Below are 23,335 nucleotides of genomic sequence, written 5' to 3'. Positions count from 1 at the left end.
AAAATATCAAATTGTGTCCTGCCTCTAATCAAAACTGTCTTGAAGTAATATATCAAGTGTACTGTTCTCCCAGAATCAACACTGTTTATGGTATCATGGAATAACATTATGCCATCCTCATCATGCAGCTGTCCAACTGTGGGTGTGGTTCTAAGCCCTGTTTGCACTTGGAGGAGCCTAAATAGCTATTCAAGTCCATACAAAACAATGTTATGTTTGTTTCCGAGATAAAAACGAATGTCACATGCATGAACAGTTCTGAAGGGTCCGAAAGTGTGTGTGGCATAAAAGATCAACCTACCAACTGGAGCAGTTAAGAAAGTTGCAAATAATCTGTTCAAACACCTGTTAGTAAAAAACAATTGCATGGGGATTACTTGGTGTTCCACTGAACTGTTAAATGGTGTCTGAGCAAACGGTTACTGAAGCCACACCTCATTGTGTGTCATTGTCGCGTCTTTGTCCAAGAGTTGGAAAGTTTGCGCCCTTTATACGTCAAGTTTCCTGTTAACGAGACACTGCAAGTAGACGATGTCTGTAATCAAGGATGTAGTAGTACAGTCAGTTGAACATCCTGTGTAATACATGACCCAAGCGCAATTTAGATAATTAAAACAAATATTTAACTAGAAGGACACTCAGAGCACACAGACATTCGCCAAGGCCATGACCTCTCTTGCAATGTTAATGAAAGTGAACTACTTTTAATGGTTGATTGTGTCCTACAGCTTTTTCATAATCAAATAATATCATATTACCTATGTTGAAATGTCCCAGAATTTTTGCATTTGTTGCATTTGCATTTGCAACATTTATGGTTGTAAAATACAGTTAGTGAAAAATAAATCATTAATATTCTTGGAAATCTCATTGTGTCCTCTAGGTCCTGAGATTTACAAACTAATGGATTATAATTTAGTTTGCAACCTTATTATATTTAATAACCAATATTCAATGTCAAACCAAATCTTGTTCATATTATAACAGTTCTAGTTCCGATATTAGGTCCCCCACATACTACTTTCTTGTTAAATACAGCATTCCTTTCATCGTAAATAAATATCATATTGCGGCAGGATCATATAATATTAATACCAGGTAGTTATACCATCTAGTTAAAACTATAGTAAAAATGAGAGCATCATCTATGGTCTTTTATTAATTAGTTTAAGATTATTAGTAGAACAATATTTAGGGTAAGGATTGGGTTAAAATCAGGATAGGGTTAGGTCACCACCTTTGCCTTACAAATTAAAAGCATTTCCTCAAAAAACATTTTGAAAGCAATCTTTTTCTTTTGATATTTTGGAGGAATGTGGCATGAGCAATTATGGTTCTCCTATTTGAATTGTGTTGTGTAGTAATAGCAGTAACAGATGGGAGTACCTCTTACTTTTAGGTTTGTTGGGTTTTTGTGCTAGGGCCATCAATGATAAAGGCTCCGAGCGTGCACAAGGAACCCTAAGAGTAAGCCATTTGTTGGATCTGGTTTGATAAGAACCAGGATTCAGATGTAGTAGGGAGGAGATGTCAGGAGGAAGTTTACCACTAATAGCTTTAAAAACAAACAGTGGCACCTCATAGAAAGAGACGGCCAGCCAACCTTACTATAGAGAGCGCAGTGGTGTGTATTATAACATCTAAGGGCGGAATGATACACAGAGTCTCATTGTTTCAAATGTAGCCGCATGCCTATAGATTATATCACCATAGTCTAATACTGATAAAAACTACTGCCTCAACGAAAAGACAAAATTAATCAATTCACTTTTCCATGTGTCAGCATTTTTGAAGTGATGTCCATGTATTGTATAAGTCATAGTATTCACTGTGACTATGATTCAAAAGAAAATGGATTTCCCCAGTGGATGACTTTGTTAATGGTCCAGCCGCCTATCAAATGTAAAGCTGATGTCATATTGTCAAAATTTCATTTATTTTATTACTATTTAAGATTGCTATTCGTTGTAATCATGATCATTATAATGAAGTAGATGCTGCTTTAATGCTTTCTGAAATGAAGTTGTGTCATTTTGCTTTGTTGACACTGTTCATAGTCATACAGTCATTTATACGGGCTTATCCTGTGTGTATCCATGTTGCATGCTCAAGCGTATCCCAGCTGACACTGGGCGTGAAGGGGTTGGACAATATTCCAATAATGCAAATACATATTTTGATTTCTTTAATCATGTCATAACACAATTCTCATTTGAACATATCATATCATCACAACACAACATTAAAAAGTTAAATGAAAAAAAGTTCACAGCATGGCGTCCTCGTCTTTGACCCTGATTTAGTGTTAAGTTAGTTAAGTTTCATTCAGAAGTAACTACTTATTAAAGCATACGTTTAATATAATACAAGGAGCACACTGTCAACAAAACATTTTTATTGCAGCCCATTCCTCTAGGAATAAAAACTCTTAATCAATGTGCATATTTGTTCAATCAAGCGATGAGGATGTCAGATTGATTATATTGGACTTGTGAAAGACGTCACACATCCATTCAGCACATGTTTCCCATGTCTTGGCAATAAAACTTCCAACTCAGACAGAAGGCGTGAGCAAAAAAAAAAAAGGGTGCAATCTCAATATAAAGGGCTGTCAAGTGCTGGTCAACTATTACCAACTTTGGTGACAACAAGCCCACACTGGCAACATGAGGTGGAGATGTGTGTGGTTGTGTGTCCTTGCTTTGTCTGTTGCCAGTGTCATCAATGTCCAAGCCAGACTGGGTAAGTTTCTGTAGTGGGGATGGATAACTTTGCTTTATTTATACATACTAATGAATATTGCATAGCATTGTCTCCAATATGAGTCATTTGGGAACTCAAACTCTTGTCTACACTTCAAAATCTTCCCCAGTTCGCAACCATGTCAGCAGCATCTGCAGCACGTGGGGCAGAGAGCACTTTAAGACGTTTGACGGTGATGTGTACCAGTTCCCTGGTCTGTGTGAGTACAACCTGGTCTCCGACTGCCACGAGTCCTACCAGGAGTTCTCTGTGCACATGAAGAAGAAAGATAAAGATGGAAACCCGACAGTCAGTCACTTGGTGGTCAACATCAATGACCTTTTGTTCTACCTCACCAAGGACATGGTCACTGTGAATGACATCCCGTAAGTAAAATGCCATATAGCTGTGAAAACAATGGTAGTTTATTTTCTATATTTGTGCATTATTAAAAAAGTCTCTTTCTCCCAGTGTCAAAATGCCATACTACAATGCAGGAGTACAAGTGGAACAAAATGCGGTTTACATCAAGCTCCAGTCTAAAGTCGGCATTACTGTCATGTGGAACGGTGACGATGCAGTCATGGTATGATACACCAGGCAGCAATGTGTCTACACAGCTAGTATCTTGTATGAAGCACATTTAATAGACTTTACGGCATGTATACATGAACAATTAAGGTAAACCCTTTTATGATGATTATTTTTGTAAATCTGAGATTGGATAACATGTTTCTTTTAATGTATGTGTAACAGACCTCCCAGAGATACAGTCATGATATTGTTCTTACAAATACCTTGAGTAGGGTTAAGGTTAGGGTTCCTGGGAAGAAGGGGTGGATGGAGGGGATGAGTTACACTGGACAATACAATACAAACAGTAGTATTATGGAATTAAATCACAATCAAAGTATTGATTCCTATTCATTCCATTCATTTCAAGAGGCAATTCACTGGCATACGGTTTGCTCTTACATTTTTTTAAAGTTACAACCTCTTGCTATGTTACAGGTGGAACTGGATAATGATTATGCAAATCGTACTTGTGGACTTTGTGGAGACTTCAATGGTGTTCCTGTCCACGATGAGTTCATTCATAATGGTATGTATGGTTAGTCACTCTGTGTATAAATGCATTTCTCCAATCGTCCACTGTATCTTTGACATTTGACAATATAATAACAATCAAATGCAGGTCGCAAAATCAGCCCCATCGAGTTTGGCAACAAACAGAAAGTTCATCGCCCGAACGATAATTGTGAGGACCCCGATGAAGAGGAAGATGAATCAGTGGTCGCTGTGCTGGATTCATGCAAGGAGTTTGTGAGTTTATTATCCACCTTAGCAAGAGTGATATTTGGTGATATACACAACAAAGTAACTGTTTCTCTTTTTTCATTTTAGCAAACCAACTGTAACCAGATGCTGCGATCAGAGCCCTGGAGCTCGTGCACCAAACTGATAAACCCCGAACCTTACATCCAGGCCTGCGTGCAGGACATGTGCGGCTGTACCAACGGAACAAATTACTTCTGTGTCTGCAGTACACTGTCTGAGTTCTCCCGACAGTGTTCCCATGCAGGAGGGCAGCCTCCCACCTGGAGGACACCTCAGTTCTGTGGTAAGAGTTTGCAGTCTCTGTTCAACTTTGTTATCATCTTTATATTTTATATGGTACGGGATGGACAGAGGGATAAAGGACTCAAATCAGCTCAGGGAAAAGCAACTCATTTGAAATGTTTCTGTCTGAAGATGATTTCAATTTCTCACGCAGCTTTAGCATGAGAGGATTATTAATATGACTTTAATAGTAATTGATGTGATTTGAAATATAGCACAAGAACATTAATGTAGTTAAAACTACAAACATGCAAATACATATACTGTTGAATAATTCACACCTACTTCAATGTTGTCCCATATCTTCACAGCTAAAGAGTGCCCACATAACATGGTTTACAAAGAGAGCGGCTCCCCTTGCATGGATACATGTTCGCTTCTAGACACAAGTTCACTCTGCGAGGACCACAAAATTGACGGCTGCTTCTGCCCTCCTGGTAAATGCTGTTCAGCTTTCACATGTTTCACTTTTCATTCACCTCATAGATTCTAGCCTCTGAAAGTTCATGTTGCATGTGTCTTCTCCAGGAACTGTGTTTGATGATATCTCCATGAGGGGGTGTGTTGCTCAAGCTGAATGTCAGTGCAAACACAACAAAATCTATAACTCCGGTGAGGTCCACCGACAGGACAGAGAGGAGTGGTAAGTCAAATATTTCATCAACATATTTGATCTTGTCTTCTCATTCATATTCATTCATATTGTTATATATTTTTTTTTATTTCAGTACATGCATTGAGGGCAGATGGGCTTGTGAGAGCCTTCAAACACCTGCCACGTGTGCAGTTGAAGAGGGCTCACATGTAACTACCTTTGATGGGAAAACCTACAACTTCCATGGAGAATGTTACTACACCCTAGCCAAAGTGGAAAGCAAGGTGTGTGAACCACAACTTAGTACAATTAAATGGCAGAATGTATACTGTATAATGAGCCGATGTAAAATGTAATATTTAATTGCACTCACTATTTATTATACTTCTTTAAGGACCCTGCAAGTCCGAAGTTTACCATCCTGGTGCAGTTGGTGCCATGTGCGAATCAAGAGTTTGACACTTGTCTTAAGAGCCTTAAAATCCTGCTGAACAATGACAGAACCAATGTGAGTTAAAATCTGTCAGACGGGAAGACTGTAGTCATATTAAGATTCACACTGATATCTGCAACCACAACCCAACTGACTGATTCTGTTCTAATTCAGGTGTTAATGTTTACTTCTGATGGCACAGTGAAGCAGAACATGCAGCCCATCACTCTGCCATACCACTCAGGTGGGTCAGACAATGAGGAACTCTGAAAGAAACATGTCATTGCCATTTGTCATTCATGCAATGACATCAGCAAATTATTTGATCTGTTTTTGTATTTTCTTTATCCAAAGGTGGCGTCAACATATTCCACGCTTCGTCCTTTCACATCATGCTCCAGACCAAATTTGGGTTGCAAATTCAGATCCAGCATGTGCCAATCATGCAAGTCTATGTCAGCCTGGAACAAAGCTACAGATCAAAGACACGCGGTAAGTTTTTTGTCTGAACATCATCAAAATGTATGTCAGAATACAGTACATTTACCAAATACATGAAACACCCACTAGAAGATATTTGGTATATATTTACAGTATGTAACCACCCATGAATACATTTTATTTTAAGTCAATTAATCAAAACCTAATTTAGTATTTCCTTTTTAGTGGTTTCAGCCAATAAAATAGTAGTATGAGATAAAATCTACTTAAATTCTAAAATATTTTGTTTCTTCAGGTTTATGTGGGAACTACAACATGGTCCTGTCTGATGACATGAAGACTCCTCAGGGGATCGTAGAGGGAACGGCACCAACCTTCAGTAACTCCTGGAAGGCTAACCTAAAATGCAGAGACGGAGAGGAAAGACTCGAGGACCCCTGTTCCCTCAGTGTCGAAAGTGGTAAAAAGCCCTGGATGATTCTTATTTAACTGTTCCTTTCATGTTTTCATGTCTGCGTATCTTAGATTGTTTTTCAGATTTGAATACTTATTTCTAGTCTGCAAGTATATTGTGCTTAAAGGAGTGTTGGGGCACTAGGAGCCGATTTGGTTATTAATAGAAAATTATTAATATCAAAAAATGTATTGATATTAATAGGATTATAAAAACAAGGCACCAGCCTGAAATCAGGGAAAAGATAATCGAACCTTGACTCAATATGAAGGGGTTTGTATTCAAATGCAACAGCAAGGTCCAATTTCAATGTTCACAGAGTCCGTAACACTCTGTGGCTCTATTCTCTGTTTTTACTCTTATTAGGCTGACTTGCGTTGCAGAAACAGTCAGTACACAAGGCTCAGTGCCACAGGCTAAAAGGAGCACTTACGTTATCAACCAATTGCATTGATTATGTGGCATTCAAATGTTGGACCAAATTATTCAACTCTGAAAGAGTGATTACATTTAGATGAAAAATGTTGCCTTAGCAATAGGATGACACAATCATAATCAGCTGTTTGTAAGTACAGTTAGATTGCATTCTTTTGGAATTTCTGAATTTTTGTAAAATTTTATGTTTTGGTTACATTTTAAAATTTTGACAAAAGTATACTAATGGAATTAATATTGCACAATAATGAAATCATGTCAACAGTACTCTCCCTCACACTGGGTACCATTTATGTTGGGGCACGAGCAGGGGCAGATTCGGTTTTTCTTAATTAATGAATTATTAATATCAATTCAATTATTGGCACCACCCTGAAATCAGGAAAGGATAACTAAACCTTGACTCGAGTTGCTATGAGGTTTGTTATGCAAAGATATAGTGTCGTAATGTCTACCTGAGCAGAGAATGAAGTCACTCTCCCTCTGTATGTGTTGTTATCCCAGCTTCTCCTTGCTTTGTTGCTTCCAATCTCGTATTAGGCACTTTTAAGGCAATTTGACAGTTTAACAGAATAGTGGACATTAAAAATAAAGGGTTATTGTTTCTCCAGAGGTGTATGCTAAACACTGGTGCGCCTTGCTACTGAGTCCAGACAGCACCTTCGCGCAGTGCCATTCGGTGGTGGATCCTGAGATGTACTACAAGGTACTGCAAACCCTTTTTGTTTTTCTTTCATTTAATAACATTTTAATGGGACTGGAATTTTATGAAAGTGTTTACTATCTTCTGCAGCGCTGCACTTATGCCAGCTGTAACTGTGAGAAGAGTGAGGACTGCCTGTGTGCCGTCTTCTCCTCCTACGCTCGGGCTTGTGCTTCAAAGGGGGAGTTCTTGACAGAATGGAGAGGCAATGTGTGCGGTAAGGATTTTATTTTACTATGATTTCTTGATGAACATCCTCCTTTTGATTAGTTCCTTTTAAATCTATTAAGTAACCATCCTCGTATTGTTGACAAAACAGATAAATACACAAGGAGCTGCCCAGTATCACAGGTCTTCTCTTACAAGCACCAGAGATGCCAGTTGACCTGCAGATCACTGGGCACTATGCAGCAAAGTTGCACTTCAGACTTCTTGCCTGTGGATGGCTGCTCCTGCTCTGAGGGTCTTTACCTAAATGAAAATGGCATCTGCGTCCCCTTGGCAAAATGTCCCTGCTACCATGACGACGTGTACATCAAGTCAGGAAAGTCCATCAGCATCAAAGATGAGCACTGGTGAGTCACATTTGTGACATTTAACTTCAGTTATCCTAGACTGAAGATTTAGCATGCTAGCAATGCCTGCAGTATATATGATTTAATTAAGCTAAATTGTAAGGTTTTAAGAACTTTTGTGCTGTATGTAATTTTATATATTTGGTGTCTTATTCTAGTGTGTGTACCAACGGAGTGCTTCATTGCCATTCATGGAGAGCCCGCTCATCAAGTACTTTTTTTTTAACAACTGAAGATTTTGGTATTAATTCTGGTCTCGTTGATGTGTAATATTTATATTAAATTGGTGTCTACTTCTGTTACAGCATGCCTTTCTCCAAAAGTCTTCTTCAACTGCTCCACTGCGGGCACAGGAGAGCTGGGAATGCACTGTGCTCGAACTTGTTTAAATCTGGACAGTGATGAATGTGTGAGTCTTTTTTTAGAGACTGCAGCAACCAATGGAGTGCCCGCCAAAGAAAACAGCACTCAGCGAACTCTTTGGCCACAAGTTATTGTTAATACATATGAAATAAATTATTTTAATTTGACCATGCATGGTTCAAAAACATTACAAAAACCCTCACACTTTATACCATGTAGCTTTCATTTTTAAAGACACATTGTCAAATAGAAATGACAGTGTTTGAAACCAATGATCTGTATATCTCAACGAATCAAGAATCGAATCGAATCGAATCGTGATCTTAAAATCAAATGTCAAACAGCAGCTTGGATTTGGAGAATCATGACACATCTATCATTATTTCTCATATCCTATCACTGTGATCTCTCTTTCTTCCCAGGACCAAACAGACTGTGAATCTGGCTGTCGTTGTCCAAGTGGCCTTCTTGAAGATGGCAAAGGTTCCTGTGTGAAAGAAAATGATTGTCCATGTCAGCATGATGGGCATATTTTTGCCCCTGGATCACAAATCCCTGACCAGTGCAACATCTGGTATGACCTTGTTTTTAATCAGACGTACAATATGGCAGAAATATGATTTCATTTTTTCCCCTGTTTGTTTTACTTGATTGTAGTATTAAAAACGCTGTATTATATTTAACCATTTCTGATCCAGTACCTGCAAAAGTGGGAGCTGGGAGTGCAGTAAGAAAAAATGTCCAGGAACTTGCATTATTTATGGGAGTGGTCACTACAATACCTTTGATCGGCAAACGTACGGGTTTCAAGGACATTGCGCCTATGTTGCTGTTAAGGTAAGCAAAGCATGTAATAATCATCCAAATGACAAGCTGTGTCTGAAATCCTTCCTTTCCTCACTCATACAGTACAGCCTACATAATGGACACATTAAATTGAGATTTCATTCACTTACTTATCAGCATATTTCTTACATATCAGGATCCTCAAATACAATGGCACATAGCAAATGTAGCTCTAGTTAGGGAGTGATGTTTTACAAATCTAGGACCTTTCCTAAGCTTACTTGAAAAAAATGCAGATAACTATATGATTTAACTATAACTTACTATTTGACTTTCCATTTTATTCCATCTCATTCTAGCTTTTCTTTAACATGTTTAAAGTATTTTGGACTATAAAGCCAAGCTGAAGTTTGATTTGAGGGAATCAGCAAAATGTTTAATGACACTCTCGCTCTCTCTGTGTCTCTCTCTTAAGAACAAATGCGGCAATAAAACAGTCCAGGACAACTTTGGAGTCATCACAGAAAATGTACCATGTGGAACTACAGGCACCACATGCTCCAAAACTGTCAGAATCCAACTGGGGGTACGACCTCATACCAACCCCTGATATGCATTCTGTGCCCACAATTATTGAACACAATCAAATAACCCTTGTATAATCCTATATAACAATGCACCCACTACAGAGAATGGAAGTCAAACTTTCAAAGGGTAAATATGAAGAGATGGACCTTGGACATGGTGCTGCGATCCAGTATAAAATAAGGAAGGTTGGCTTGTATTTGGTAATCGAATCTGCCGTTGGTCTGGCAGTGATGTGGGATGGCAAAACAACTGTTCACATCATCCTGGAACCACAGCACAGCGTGAGTCACAGCAATTGTATAAATGACACGAAAGAGGGGCTACACGGTGGTGTAGTGGGTAGCACTCTCGCCTCACAGCGAGAGGATCCCAGGTTCGATTCCTGGGTCGGTTCCTTCTGTGTGGAGTTTGCATGTTCTCCCCGTGTATGCGTGGGTTTCTCCCACAGTCCAAAAGACATGCAGGATGGGGATAGAATGACTCTAAATTGCCCGAAAGGTGTGAATGTGACCATGAATGGTTGTGTGTCTCTACATGTTAGCCCTGTGATAGACTAGCGTCCTGTCCAGGGTGTACCGTACCTTCGCCCAATGATAGCTGGGATCGGCTCCACCCCCCCCGGAATACAGGATAAGCGGTAGACAATGGATGGATGGATGGAAGAGTATATTTCTGATATGCTGTACCTTTTTTTTCCATTTGTAGTATTTACAGATACCTTTAAACCACTTACAAAAGACACTAGTGGTATTGATTTACAATAAATTAACATTCCTGAAAATGTATTGAATAAACAACATTCTTAACATGATAGTCATCTGTTTGTCAACTTGAAGTAGATCAATGCCTGGAAAATGTGTGTTTGTTGTAATGCCAAAGAATATTAATATGGAATATTTATGTGAAAGAGGTCACGACTCCTTTTGTTTGGCTGTACAGGGAGAGGTATGTGGCCTGTGTGGAGATTTCGATGGTGATGGACAGAACGACTTCACCACCCAGGGTCAGCTGGTAGTGAGCAATCCATTAGAATTTGCAAACAGTTGGAAAGTATCAAGTCAGTGTCCAGATGTCGATATGAATGCTTACCCTTGTGAAGCAAGACCCAATCGACATCACTGGGCAAAAATGATGTGCAGCATCATAACTGGAGATACGTTCAAAGGGTGCCACAAAAAGGTAATGAAACATTTTTTATCTAATTTATCATTATTTAAAGTTTGATGGTTGAAAACAGGACGGCACGGTGGTGTAGTGGTTAGCACTGTTGCCTCACAGCACCTTCTGTTTGGAGTTTGCGTGTTCTTGTCATGTCAGTGTTGGTATTCTTCATTTTCATAAATCTATGATCCATCTATATCTATATTTGATAACTGAACAGGTACCTCCCCATCCATTTTATGAAAACTGTGTGAAAGACTCATGTGCCTGCGACACTGGAGGAGACTGCGAGTGTTTCTGCTCAGCTGTTGCCGCTTATGCTCAAGCTTGTAATGAGGCTTCTGTCTGTGTTGCATGGAGATCTCCAGAAATCTGTCGTAAGTAAACAACAATTTTACCCTTATGAACTGTGGCTTCAAAAATGTTTTTGTTGTTTGATTGTTTGATTGTTTGATATATATATATATATATATATATATATATATATATATATATATATATATATATATTCACATTTGTGAATGGACACCCAGGGCCCTAGTTTCGTAGAACAGGCGCAGTCGAGGTGCAGCGCACCTGCGCCACGCCGACGGGGTGTGTCCACCTGGACTTTGCAAGTTTCGTGCACCGCGCAGGCAATCCTCCTGTGACTCCTCCCATCACTCCCACCTGCGCAAGTGGGAAAGAGGGAGGAAAAGAAGGCGTGAGTGGGAGACGAGGAGGCGACAAGGCGTGGACTGCGATTAACACAGCCGATTCAGATCTTCACCAATCAAATGAGCTCCTCTCCTCACCTTTAATGCGTTAGGGGAGGTTCAGTGCAAGTTTCGTCATTTGACAACCCAATGACAGAAGAAGTGCCGCCTCCCACCACGTGCATCATGCGCTGTGCGTGCGTATAGACATAGTAATTATAATGCCGATATTATATCACTAAAGAAATTGTAGGCACATTTTAGGCATGTCTTTCCCAAAACAGGGTCAGGGCGCACAGCAGTAGACATAATGGTGGCGAGAACCCGGTGCCTGCACGAGCCGGCCGGGCCATTAATCATCATCATCATCATCACCGTCTTCATCATCTGCGCTCCACAGCTGCACCGGATTCCCCCGTCCAACACCAGGGTTAGGGCGCGCCGGTGAGCCAAACTGCCACTCCGCCAGCTGTAATTCGCCTTGCGCCAAGAGTAGACCAGGTCGGAGCTGGCAGGCTTTCGGCGCAGTCTCGGCGAGGCTTTTTGCCACGAAACTTCCGCTGCGCCAAGCTGAATCTACGACGCCTCCCCCTGCTGCGCCGCCACAACCATCTTGGCGCAGGCAATCCACCAAACTGCCAAACTGACCGTGCGCAAGGCTGCGCTGATTGAAACTTGCATTGCGCCAGCTCCGCCACCCTGCGCTATCCTGCACCATCCTGCGCTGCGCCACGAAACTAGGGCCCCAAATGTAAATAGGCACTAGTGCAGGGGTTTATGAAGATATTACTTTCAAAGACGACAATGATTTATTTACATGATGTACACTAAGCAAAGGTGACCGGTTTGCTGGTTCAACTTCTGGCTGGCAAAGCTGTTTGCTTGTCATGACCTTACTCTCTTAATCCACATTTCCTGTTTCTCTGTGCTATCACTATTTAAGAAAAAACATATTTGCAATCCCTAGGCCTACATTTTTTCCTTAATGTAAAAATATAACATACCTGGTATCTTTTTTTCTTCAACAGCTGTCTTTTGTGATTACTACAACAAACCAAATGAATGCAAGTGGCACTACAACCCTTGCCACAAACCTTGCTACAAGACCTGTTTACATCCAGAAGAAACTTGTAGCAAACCTTTACCTAACCTGGAAGGTAAGAAAGAGATTAACTCACAATGTCTCACCTCAATTCTGAATAACTTAGTATCTTAAATGTTGAACCGATCCAATTTGGCTCACTTTATGTGGCAAAATAAGAAGAGGTTCAAAAGACCAACTGGCCAACTATAATAAACTATATGAATAACAATACTTTTACTGTAAAAAAAAAAAACAGACAACAATGTATTATGTTTTTATGCTGTGATTTGTACAGGCTGTTACCCTGTATGTCCAGAGGATAAACCCATATTTGATGAGGAGACTGGGATGTGTGTGGAGGAATGTCCAGGTTGCTTCTACAACAATACTAGATACAAAGAAGATGAAGTAATTTACAATGTCACTGACAATTTGGGAATGTGCTACTATGCAATATGCAAGAATTCAACTGTGATTTTTGAAAATGAAACTTGCTCTACTACTACTACTACAACCCACGAGCCAACCACAACTACACAATTGACTACCCTATCAACTGAACCTCCTACTACTACAACCCAGGAGACAAGCCCACCAAGTGAAGCTCCTACTACTACAACCACAACCACACAATCTACAACCCTAACCACTGAACCTCCTACAACTACAACCCAGGAGCCAAGCCCACCCAGTGAAGCTCCTACTACTACAACCACAACCACACAATCTACAACCCTAACCACTGAACCTCCTACAACTACAACCCAGGAGACAAGCCTACCCAGTGAAGCTCCTACTACTACAACCACAACCACACAATCTACTACCCTAACCACTGAACCTCCTAAAACTACAACCCAGGAGCCAACCCCACCCAGTGAAACCACTAGGACAACCAAAGAGCCAACCACAACCACACAATCTACAGCAACACCAACTGATACTAGTTCACCGTGTATTACAACATGTGATTGGTCAGATTGGTATGATGTGCATAACCCTCTAGAGGATAAAAGTGACTGGGAAACATACGAGAACATCATAAATAGTGGTAAAAAGATTTGCAAAAATCCCAAAGAAATTGACTGTCGGGCAACAGATTATCCTGACAAAGACTTCAATGAATTTGTGAGTCAGACTGGGCAAGTTGTTACTTGCGATGTGGGGTATGGTTTGATATGTAAACAAGAAGACCAATTCAGACCTCCACGGAAGTGTTTCAACTATAAGATCAGAGTATGTTGTGAGGTAGGGATATGTCATCCCACTACCCTGACAACCCCATCAACCACACCCCCTACTACAACTGGAGAAACAACCACAACCACACAATCTACAACCCTAACCACTGAACCTCCTACAACTACAACCCAGGAGACAAGATTTCCCAGTGAAGCTCCTACTACTACAACCACAACCACACAATCTACAACCCTATCAACTGAACCTACTACTACCACGACCCAAGAGCCAACCACAACCACACAATCTACTACCCTAACCACTGAACCTCCTACAACTACAACCCAGGAGACAAGCCTACCCAGTGAAGCTCCTACTACTACAACCACAACCACACAATCTACAACCCTAACCACTGAACCTCCTACAACTACAACCCAGGAGACAAGCCTAGCCAGTGAAGCTCCTACTACTACAACCACAACCACACAATCTACAACCCTAACCACTGAACCTCCTACAACTACAACCCAGGAGACAAGCCTACCCAGTGAAGCTCCTACTACTACAACCACAACCACACAATCTACTACCCTAACCACTGAACCTCCTACAACTACAACCCAGGAGACAAGCCTACCCAGTGAAGCTCCTACTACTACAACCACAACCACACAATCTACAACCCTAACCACTGAACCTCCTACAACTACAACCCAGGAGACAAGCCTACCCAGTGAAGCTCCTACTACTACAACCACAACCACACAATCTACTACCCTAACCACTGAACCTCCTACAACTACAACCCAGGAGACAAGCCTACCCAGTGAAGCTCCTACTACTACAACCACAACCACACAATCTACAACCCTAACCACTGAACCTCCTACAACTACAACCCAGGAGACAAGCTTACCCAGTGAAGCTCCTACTACTACAACCACAACCACACAATCTACAACCCTATCAACTGAACCGACTACTACCATGACCCAAGAGCCAACCACAACCACACAATCTACTACCCTAACCACTGAACCTCCTACAACTACAACCCAGGAGACAAGCCTACCCAGTGAAGCTCCTACTACTACAACCACAACCACACAATCTACAACCCTAACCACAGAACCTCCTACAACTACAACCCAGGAGACAAGCCTACCCAGTGAAGCTCCTACTACTACAACCACAACCACACAATCTACTACCCTAACCACTGAACCTCCTACAACTACAACCCAGGAGACAAGCCTACCCAGTGAAGCTCCTACTACTACAACCACAACCACACAATCTACAACCCTAACCACTGAACCTCCTACAACTACAACCCAGGAGACAAGCCTACCCAGTGAAGCTCCTACTACTACAACCACAACCACACAATCTACAACTCTAACCACTGAACCTCCTACAACTACAACCCAGGAGACAAGCCTACCCAGTGAAGCTCCTACTACTACAACCACAACCACACAATCTACTACCCTAACCACTGAACCTCCTACAACTACAACCCAGGAGCCAACCCCACCGTGTATTACAACATGTGATTGGTCAGATTGGTATGATGTGCATAACCCTCTAGAGGATAAAAGTGACTGGGAAACATACGAGAACATCATAAATAGTGGTAAAAAGATTTGCAAAAATCCCAAAGAAATTGACTGTCGGGCAACAGATTATCCTGACAAAGACTTCAATGACTTTGTGAGTCAGACTGGGCAAGTTGTTACTTGCGATGTGGGGTATGGTTTGATATGTAAACAAGAAGACCAATTCAGACCCCCACGGAAGTGTTTCAACTATAAGATCAGAGTATGTTGTGAGGTAGGGATATGTCATCCCACTACCCTGACAACCCCATCAACCCTATCTTCTACAACCCAGGAGCCAACCACAACCACACAATCTACAACCTTAACCACTGAACCTCCTACTACTACAACCCAAGAGCCAACCACAACCACAACCACACAATCTACAACCCTATCAACTGAACCCACCACTACCACCACCCAAGAGCCAACCACAACCACACAAACTACTACCCTTACCACTGAACCTACTACTACTACAACCCAAGAGCCAACCAAAACCACAAAATCTACAACCCTATCAACTGAACCCCCTTCTTCTACAACCCAAGAGCCAACCACAACCACACAATATACAACCCTTACCACTGAACCTACTACTACTACAACCCAAGAGCCAACGAAAACCACAAAATCTACAACCCTATCAACTGAACCCCCTTCTTCTACAACCCAGGAGCCAACCACAACCACACAAACTACTACCCTTACCACTGAACCTACTACTACTACAACCCAAGAGCCAACAACAACCACACAATCTACAACCCTATCAACTGAACCTACCACTACCACCACCCAAGAGCCAACCACAACCACACAAACTACTACCCTTACCACTGAACCTACTACTACTACAACCCAAGAGCCAACCAAAACCACAAAATCTACAACCCTATCAACTGAACCCCCTTCTTCTACAACCCAAGAGCCAACCACAACCACACAATATACAACCCTTACCACTGAACCTACTACTACTACAACCCAAGAGCCAACGAAAACCACAAAATCTACAACCCTATCAACTGAACCCCCTTCTTCTACAACCCAGGAGCCAACCACAACCACACAATCTACTACCCTTACCACTGAACCTACTACTACTACAACCCAAGAGCCAACAACAACCACACAATCTACAACCCTATCGACTGAACCTACCACTACCACCACCCAAGAGCCAACCACAACCACACAAACTACTACCCTTACCACTGAACCTACTACTACTACAACCCAAGAGCCAACCAAAACCACAAAATCTACAACCCTATCAACTGAACCCCCTTCTTCTACAACCCAAGAGCCAACCACAACCACACAATCTACAACCCTTACCACTGAACCTACTGCTACTACAACCCAAGAGCCAACGAAAACCACAAAATCTACAACCCTATCAACTGAACCCCCTTCTTCTACAACCCAAGAGCCAACCACAACCACACAATCTACAACCCTTACCACTGAACCTACTACTACTACAACCCAAGAGCCAACGAAAACCACAAAATCTACAACCCTATCAACTGAACCCCCTTCTTCTACAACCCAGGAGCCAACCACAACCACACAAACTACTACCCTTACCACTGAACCTACTACTACTACAACCCAAGAGCCAACAACAACCACACAATCTACAACCCTATCAACTGAACCTACCACTACCACCACCCAAGAGCCAACCACAACCACACAAACTACTACCCTTACCACTGAACCTACTACTACTACAACCCAAGAGCCAACCAAAACCACAAAATCTACAACCCTATCAACTGAACCCCCTTCTTTTACAACCCAAGAGCCAACCACAACCACACAATCTACAACCCTTACCACTGAACCTACTACTACTACAACCCAAGAGCCAACGAAAACCACAAAATCTACAACCCTATCAACTGAACCCCCTTCTTCTACAACCCAGGAGCCAACCACAACCACACAATCTACAACCCTAACCACTGAACCTACTACTACTACAACCCAAGAGCCAACGACAACCACACAATCTACAACCCTAACCACCGAACCTACTACTACTACAACCCAAGAGCCAACGACAACCACAAAATCTACAACCCTATCAACTGCACCTTCTTCTACTACAACAGAGAAGCCAACTTCAACCACTGAAGGGCCAACTTTTGTTTCGACAACTTTCACAACATTACAAACAGCTGAGACAGGTCCCATATTGCCAACGTCCGTGTATCCAACTGGCGCTGTCAGTGCATTCACTGCAACTACTACTACATCCAAAGAGCCAACCACAACCACACAATCTACAACCCTAACCACTGAAGCTCCCACTACTACAACCCAGGAGACAACCACAACCACACAATCGACAACCCTACCAACTAAACCTACTACTACAACCAAAGAGCCAACCACAACCACACATTCTACAACCCTATCAACTGAACCTACTACTACAACTGAAGAGCCAACCACAACCACTGAAGGGCCAACAACCACTGCCACTACAGAATGTTTCTGTATATTTAATGGGAAGCATTATAGGCCAGGTAAGAAATAACAATTATATCTTTGATAGTAACAAGTTCAAATAGTTCTTAAATACTCTGTATTTCCTTTTACCGTTTACCACTGTTGGATTTTTTCTTTCTCTCAACTTTAGGGGATGTAATATTTTACTTGGAACACATTGGATCAGGTGTATGCCTCACAATGATATGTTCTGATATTTGTGAGATTCACAACGAGACTACAATTTGCGGGACCATGACCACGACCTTGCCTACACCCACCCCAACCAAAACTCCTGGATGTCCTGAATGGGATGTACAGGTAAGAATCTTAATTTATCTTCTTCTAAAAAAAAAAGAAAAAATACTTCAAAAATATTTTCTCCTTTTTTCTCTTTACACAGCAAAATGAGACCTTCTGGTTGTGCAACTGCACCATGGCCAAATGCATTGAGAACAATACAATTGTAATAGTACCCTATGAATGTCCACCCCTTGAGAACATCACTTGCACCAATGGAAAGAAACCAGTTCTTGTGTATGATGAGCACTACTGCTGCCAGCATTATGCTTGTGACTGTAAGCCTCTTTGTTTTGAAAAGGATGTATGATTGATGATGTATTTATTTACTCATGTTTTTCTAGTAAGTACATTTTCGATTTTTAACAGACATTTTTGTTTCCATTTAGGTGTATGTGAAGGCTGGGGCGATCCTCATTACATTACATTTGATGGATTCTACTACAGTTATCAAGGAAACTGTACATACGTCTTGATGGAGGAGATTTCACCAAAATATCATTTAAACATTTATATTGACAATGTCTTATGTGATCCCACTGAAGACGTATCCTGTCCACGATCAATAATTATATCCTACCACTCCGAGGTTGTCACACTTATAAATCATAACCTTCTTGGCACTGCGCAGTTGGAGGTAAAATATGGTCATTTGAAAGTTTTATAGTATGTTCTGAAAAACGTAGCAATGACTGATCCTTTTGTCACAGTATATCATATTTTTGCTTGTCATGTAATGTCTTAACTTTTCCGCTGTAGGCGCTGAAAAATGGAATAAGACTGAAACTGCCTTATTCACAAAATGGTCTTAAAATCTTGGATTCTGGCATTAACTTGGTTTTGGAGATCCCTCGCCTAAAAGTGGTCATTACATTTGGAATAACGGGCTTTAGTGTCACCCTTCCATATCAGCTCTTTGGCAGTAACACACAGGGCCATTGTGGTAAGAACATCTCTCTCCAGTGGCCATATTGGTTAAAAAAATAATAATAATAACCTGTTTGAAGTTGACTATAAAATGAACTCTTTTGTGACTCTACCATCAGGAACATGCACTAACAACCAGGCTGATGACTGCATGTTGCCTGGAGGCCAGCTAGTCGAAAATTGTGCCGTGATGGCCGACTATTGGCCTGCAAAACACATTTACCAACCCAACTGCCAAATACCATCTGTGCTGCCCACCAATGTTCCTGAACCTCTACCAACCTTAACTCCATGCAGACCAGACTCCATATGTGACATGGTTAAGAGCAGGTAGACATCTAATCGATTGAAGTAGTTCACTTTCATCCCCAAAAGTCTGACATATTAAAATTAAATTTCTATCTGTGTTTTACTTCCACAGTATCTTTGCAGCATGCCATCCCTTTGTCTCTCCTGACAATTTCTACCAAGGTTGTGTTTTTGATAGCTGCCATGTTTCCAACCCAGCAGTGGAGTGCACAAGTTTGCAGACATATGCTGCTGCCTGTGCTCAGGCTGGGGTTTGTTTGCACTGGAGGAATCACACCAGGCTGTGTGGTAAGCAAAACCTCATTGGTTGTTTTTCTTTACTTGTATGCTCAGGTCGGAGGATCCATAGAGGTTGAAATAATTTCCTTTACTTTTGTTGTATCTAGCACACATCAAGCATGTTGCTGCACATTTGATTATATACAGTAGGTTGGCAGAATATATTAGTATGAAGGACCAATTCAGTTCTTTTCGTCACTAACAGCAAATGACTGCCCGTCAAACAAAGTTTACAAACCATGTGGACCTGCAGAACAGCCAACCTGTGAAGACAAGTAAGTTTAATCATAAATTAAATGTATTCAATTCACAGTTCTTTGTGCACTTTAGCATTTCCTGAAACAAAGATCATAATGGACAGTGACAACAGATATTTCTTGTTGACCACCTGCTGGCAATAAGTAGAGCAGAATACAGTGTGTCAAATTAACTATGTTTTCGAGATTTGAAGAAATAACATTTCTTGACAATTCAACACTACAGTCCAAATGAACCAACCATGAACTACACTACTGAAGGCTGCTTTTGTCCTGATGGAATGAAACTCTTCAACAAAGAGTCTAGCATATGTGTTGAGAAGTGTGGTAAGTGTGGTGTATATTCCTAAGTCTTATCATTGAGCTGAATACATCATATCAATGAAGTGCTCTTTGTCCAACAGGATGCCTCGATCCTGAGGGCGTTCCACGCGAGGTGAGTCTTCTGTTCACGTTTGGTTCAAATTCTAATCCGTGTTGTTTACCCGCCAGAGTTAATTACATCATGACTATGGTTTGCTCTTTTAGTTTAATGAGGAATTTGAATACAAATGCCAAAACTGCAAATGTGATGAGTCCACCAAGACAGTGATTTGCAAGGCCAAGGAGTGCCCAACAACACCTGTAGCAAACTGCACTGGACCTGGGTTTGTCCTCGTCAACCAAACGAATCCGTCAGATCGCTGCTGTTCGTCCTTTGTTTGCCGTAAGACATGTAGCATCAATGCAACATTTGTTCTCCAGAGGTTTCAGAATGTTAAACATTGATTATGATATTGATGGCTCTTAATTATTTACTATCATCCCCCACAGAATGTCAAAGCAACACTTGCCCAGTCAACAGAATGAATTGTCCAGTGGGATATATGCCAGTCATCTTTGTTCCTGAGGGAAAATGCTGTCCAGAACATAGATGCGGTGAGTTCCTCAAATCTAGAGACAGAGAGAAAAACACACACAACGGAGCAGCATTTCCCTCTGGCAGGGAGGGTTAACACACACACTTACATATGTCCCATGGACATAACAAATCATAGTTTGAATTTACATAAAACCTAATGATGGTAGTGGTGTTTTTATGTTATTTCCCATTTTCTTACTCTTTTCTAGAGCCTAAAAGAGTTTGTGTCCACAAAGACTCTGAATACAAGGTACATTAGAAATAGAAACATATAATATCTGACTATGGATTTCTTAAAATATCGCTTTGTCAATGAATGATTTCGGCTAGACACATTCTGATTGGCCAAAAACACAAGTATGAATACGTTACTTTTTTATTTGCTAGCCTGGCACTTCTGTTCCTGGGCCTCTATGCCAGGACTGTGTCTGTACCAATGAGGTGGACCCCACTTCTGGTCTATTCAAGATAAGTTGTGAGTTTAAGAAATGTCAAGAAAACTGTGACATGGTAAGAGAACATACACCTATTATACTCATACATGCAATACATATAATATGAAATACAAGTTATTTTCTTACCAGAATACACTAACTGGGAAAATGTAACCCCCCCCCCTATCAGGGATATGAATATCTGGAAACTGATCCAGATGAATGCTGTGGGAAGTGTGTACAGACACACTGTATCATCAGTGTTAATGATACCAAGAAGCTCTTGAAGGTAAGTTGGATCTCCTCTGTTGGCTCTGAATCGACATGATCATTTTTAATAGACTGAAGTACAGCAGTATTTTGATATGTGTCGCGTGTGTTTGTCTGCATATTCGTCTCACTACTCTCCAGCCAGGAGATACCTGGTCACCACCCGTGAATAAGTGTCAACACTACACCTGCATTAAAGTCGGTGACACTTTAACAACGTTTAAGTCACACATTGTCTGCCCACCATTCCAGCAGAGCAACTGCCAACCTGTAAGTAACATTTAATCACCTTCACCAAATGTATCTGGATTATCCGTGAGAACTGTTTAAACTAAACATGCCGGTGTTGTGAATTTACCCTCTCAGGGCACAGTGGAGACTGCAGCAAATGGCTGTTGTAAAATTTGTGAGTATGATATTTTCTTTACTTTTTGGTTGGGAGTTACTTGAAACATGACAAGCTAATTGTGCATCTCATTTGTAAAGGTGTGGAGAAGGAGAAGGCCTGCAAATTAGTATCCATGAAAACACATATTATGCACAAGGGCTGTCAGTCCTACCAGGAGGTAGATATGCCATATTGTGAAGGATCCTGCAACACTTTCACCATGTAAGGATGACATCCCTAATATGTCCCATTCCTCTCGATATTCACAAACCCATTAGGATGTGAACATTTTTACAACTGTATGTAGATTTATTAATCAACCCTGCCACTACTTTCTTTAGGTACTCTAAAGAAGCAGCTGTTCTGCAGCATACTTGCTCCTGCTGTAGGGAGACACACTCCAGCCGTCGCACTGTTGACTTGCACTGCCTGAATGGCGATGTGGTTTCCCATTCATACCTCCATGTGGAGGAGTGTGGCTGTGGCCACACCGACTGCACCAGAGCTGCTGCACAACCTGCTCGCAGGAGGCGAAGCTCACCACGTGTGTGATAAAACATCATCACTGTCATCACCTTAATGGATGTGGCACATTTCTTCCCATATTGTCTCAATCATTAAATCTCTTACAAAGTCTTTGCCATTGTAGAGAGAATATTTATCATTTGATCAAATAAAAATATGCAACTCTGTACATGTCTCATCTCTTCTGTCTTGTTCATGCCATATTTTATTGTTTGGTTTTTGTTAGTGTTTTGCTGTTTGTTGTCACCTACACACTTGTTATGATTATGAGCATTTAAATATAGTCTTAATCAACTATAATATTTATTTAAAAATATATGTATTTTTCAGTTCACAAAGACCCCAAAAGATACATCCTATAAAGTCCTTCACAATGATAGGATAGTATATTATGGTTTTGTATCAAATAAAAAAAAATAATGCCAAAAATATAGCTGGCAAAATGGACAGAATACATACGACAGGATCAAACATCTTGACTATATATATATATATATATATATAGCCGGAAAATACTTCAGTGCCATTATTTGCTCTGTCCCTCTCACTAATGTCTTCGATCCATTGTGCTTCTCATTTCAAGCCTGTGCATTATTCTGGCACACTGCTTTGTTTAAACCACCTCAGTGATACAAGTTGTGCCTATACGGATAAGAAAATAAAACTGCCCATAATAAAAACAGTTTCATGGTAATTTGGCAATTGGACTATCCTCCCTGTATCAACACAATACCTCCATGGAAACATTGTTTGCAAATTGCAGTCATGCTTGCTGATGAGCT

General features: G+C 40.9%; 1 protein-coding gene across 1 annotated transcript; it reads left to right on the top strand.

Annotated features, from left to right (window-relative positions):
* Positions 1–2,666: 2,666 nt before the first annotated feature.
* Positions 2,667–22,720, top strand: LOC311018829 (mucin-5B-like; the record flags this gene model as incomplete). Its single annotated transcript, XM_084017898.1, has 45 exons — positions 2,667–2,742; positions 2,873–3,128; positions 3,214–3,328; positions 3,754–3,844; positions 3,938–4,065; positions 4,147–4,363; positions 4,674–4,799; positions 4,891–5,005; positions 5,091–5,241; positions 5,352–5,465; positions 5,565–5,634; positions 5,745–5,882; positions 6,127–6,291; positions 7,332–7,426; positions 7,514–7,640; positions 7,743–7,998; positions 8,157–8,209; positions 8,304–8,407; positions 8,784–8,935; positions 9,060–9,198; positions 9,623–9,733; positions 9,837–10,016; positions 10,675–10,914; positions 11,117–11,273; positions 12,620–12,748; positions 12,971–15,419; positions 17,703–18,001; positions 18,115–18,284; positions 18,367–18,541; positions 18,653–18,900; positions 19,023–19,206; positions 19,310–19,520; positions 19,612–19,787; positions 19,984–20,053; positions 20,262–20,362; positions 20,440–20,471; positions 20,564–20,741; positions 20,849–20,953; positions 21,146–21,186; positions 21,324–21,446; positions 21,561–21,659; positions 21,782–21,910; positions 22,007–22,046; positions 22,127–22,250; positions 22,370–22,720. 45 exons carry the CDS (start codon positions 2,667–2,669, stop codon positions 22,578–22,580), a joined length of 8,670 nt encoding a protein of 2,889 aa, XP_083874024.1. The 3' UTR covers positions 22,581–22,720.
* Between the last annotated feature and the right edge of the window lie 615 nt (positions 22,721–23,335).

This window comes from Eutrigla gurnardus (assembly GCF_963514095.1).
Source record: "Eutrigla gurnardus genome assembly, chromosome: 9".
NCBI classification, from domain to species: domain Eukaryota; kingdom Metazoa; phylum Chordata; class Actinopteri; order Perciformes; family Triglidae; genus Eutrigla; species Eutrigla gurnardus.
This window is presented reverse-complemented; position numbering and strand designations above follow the sequence as displayed.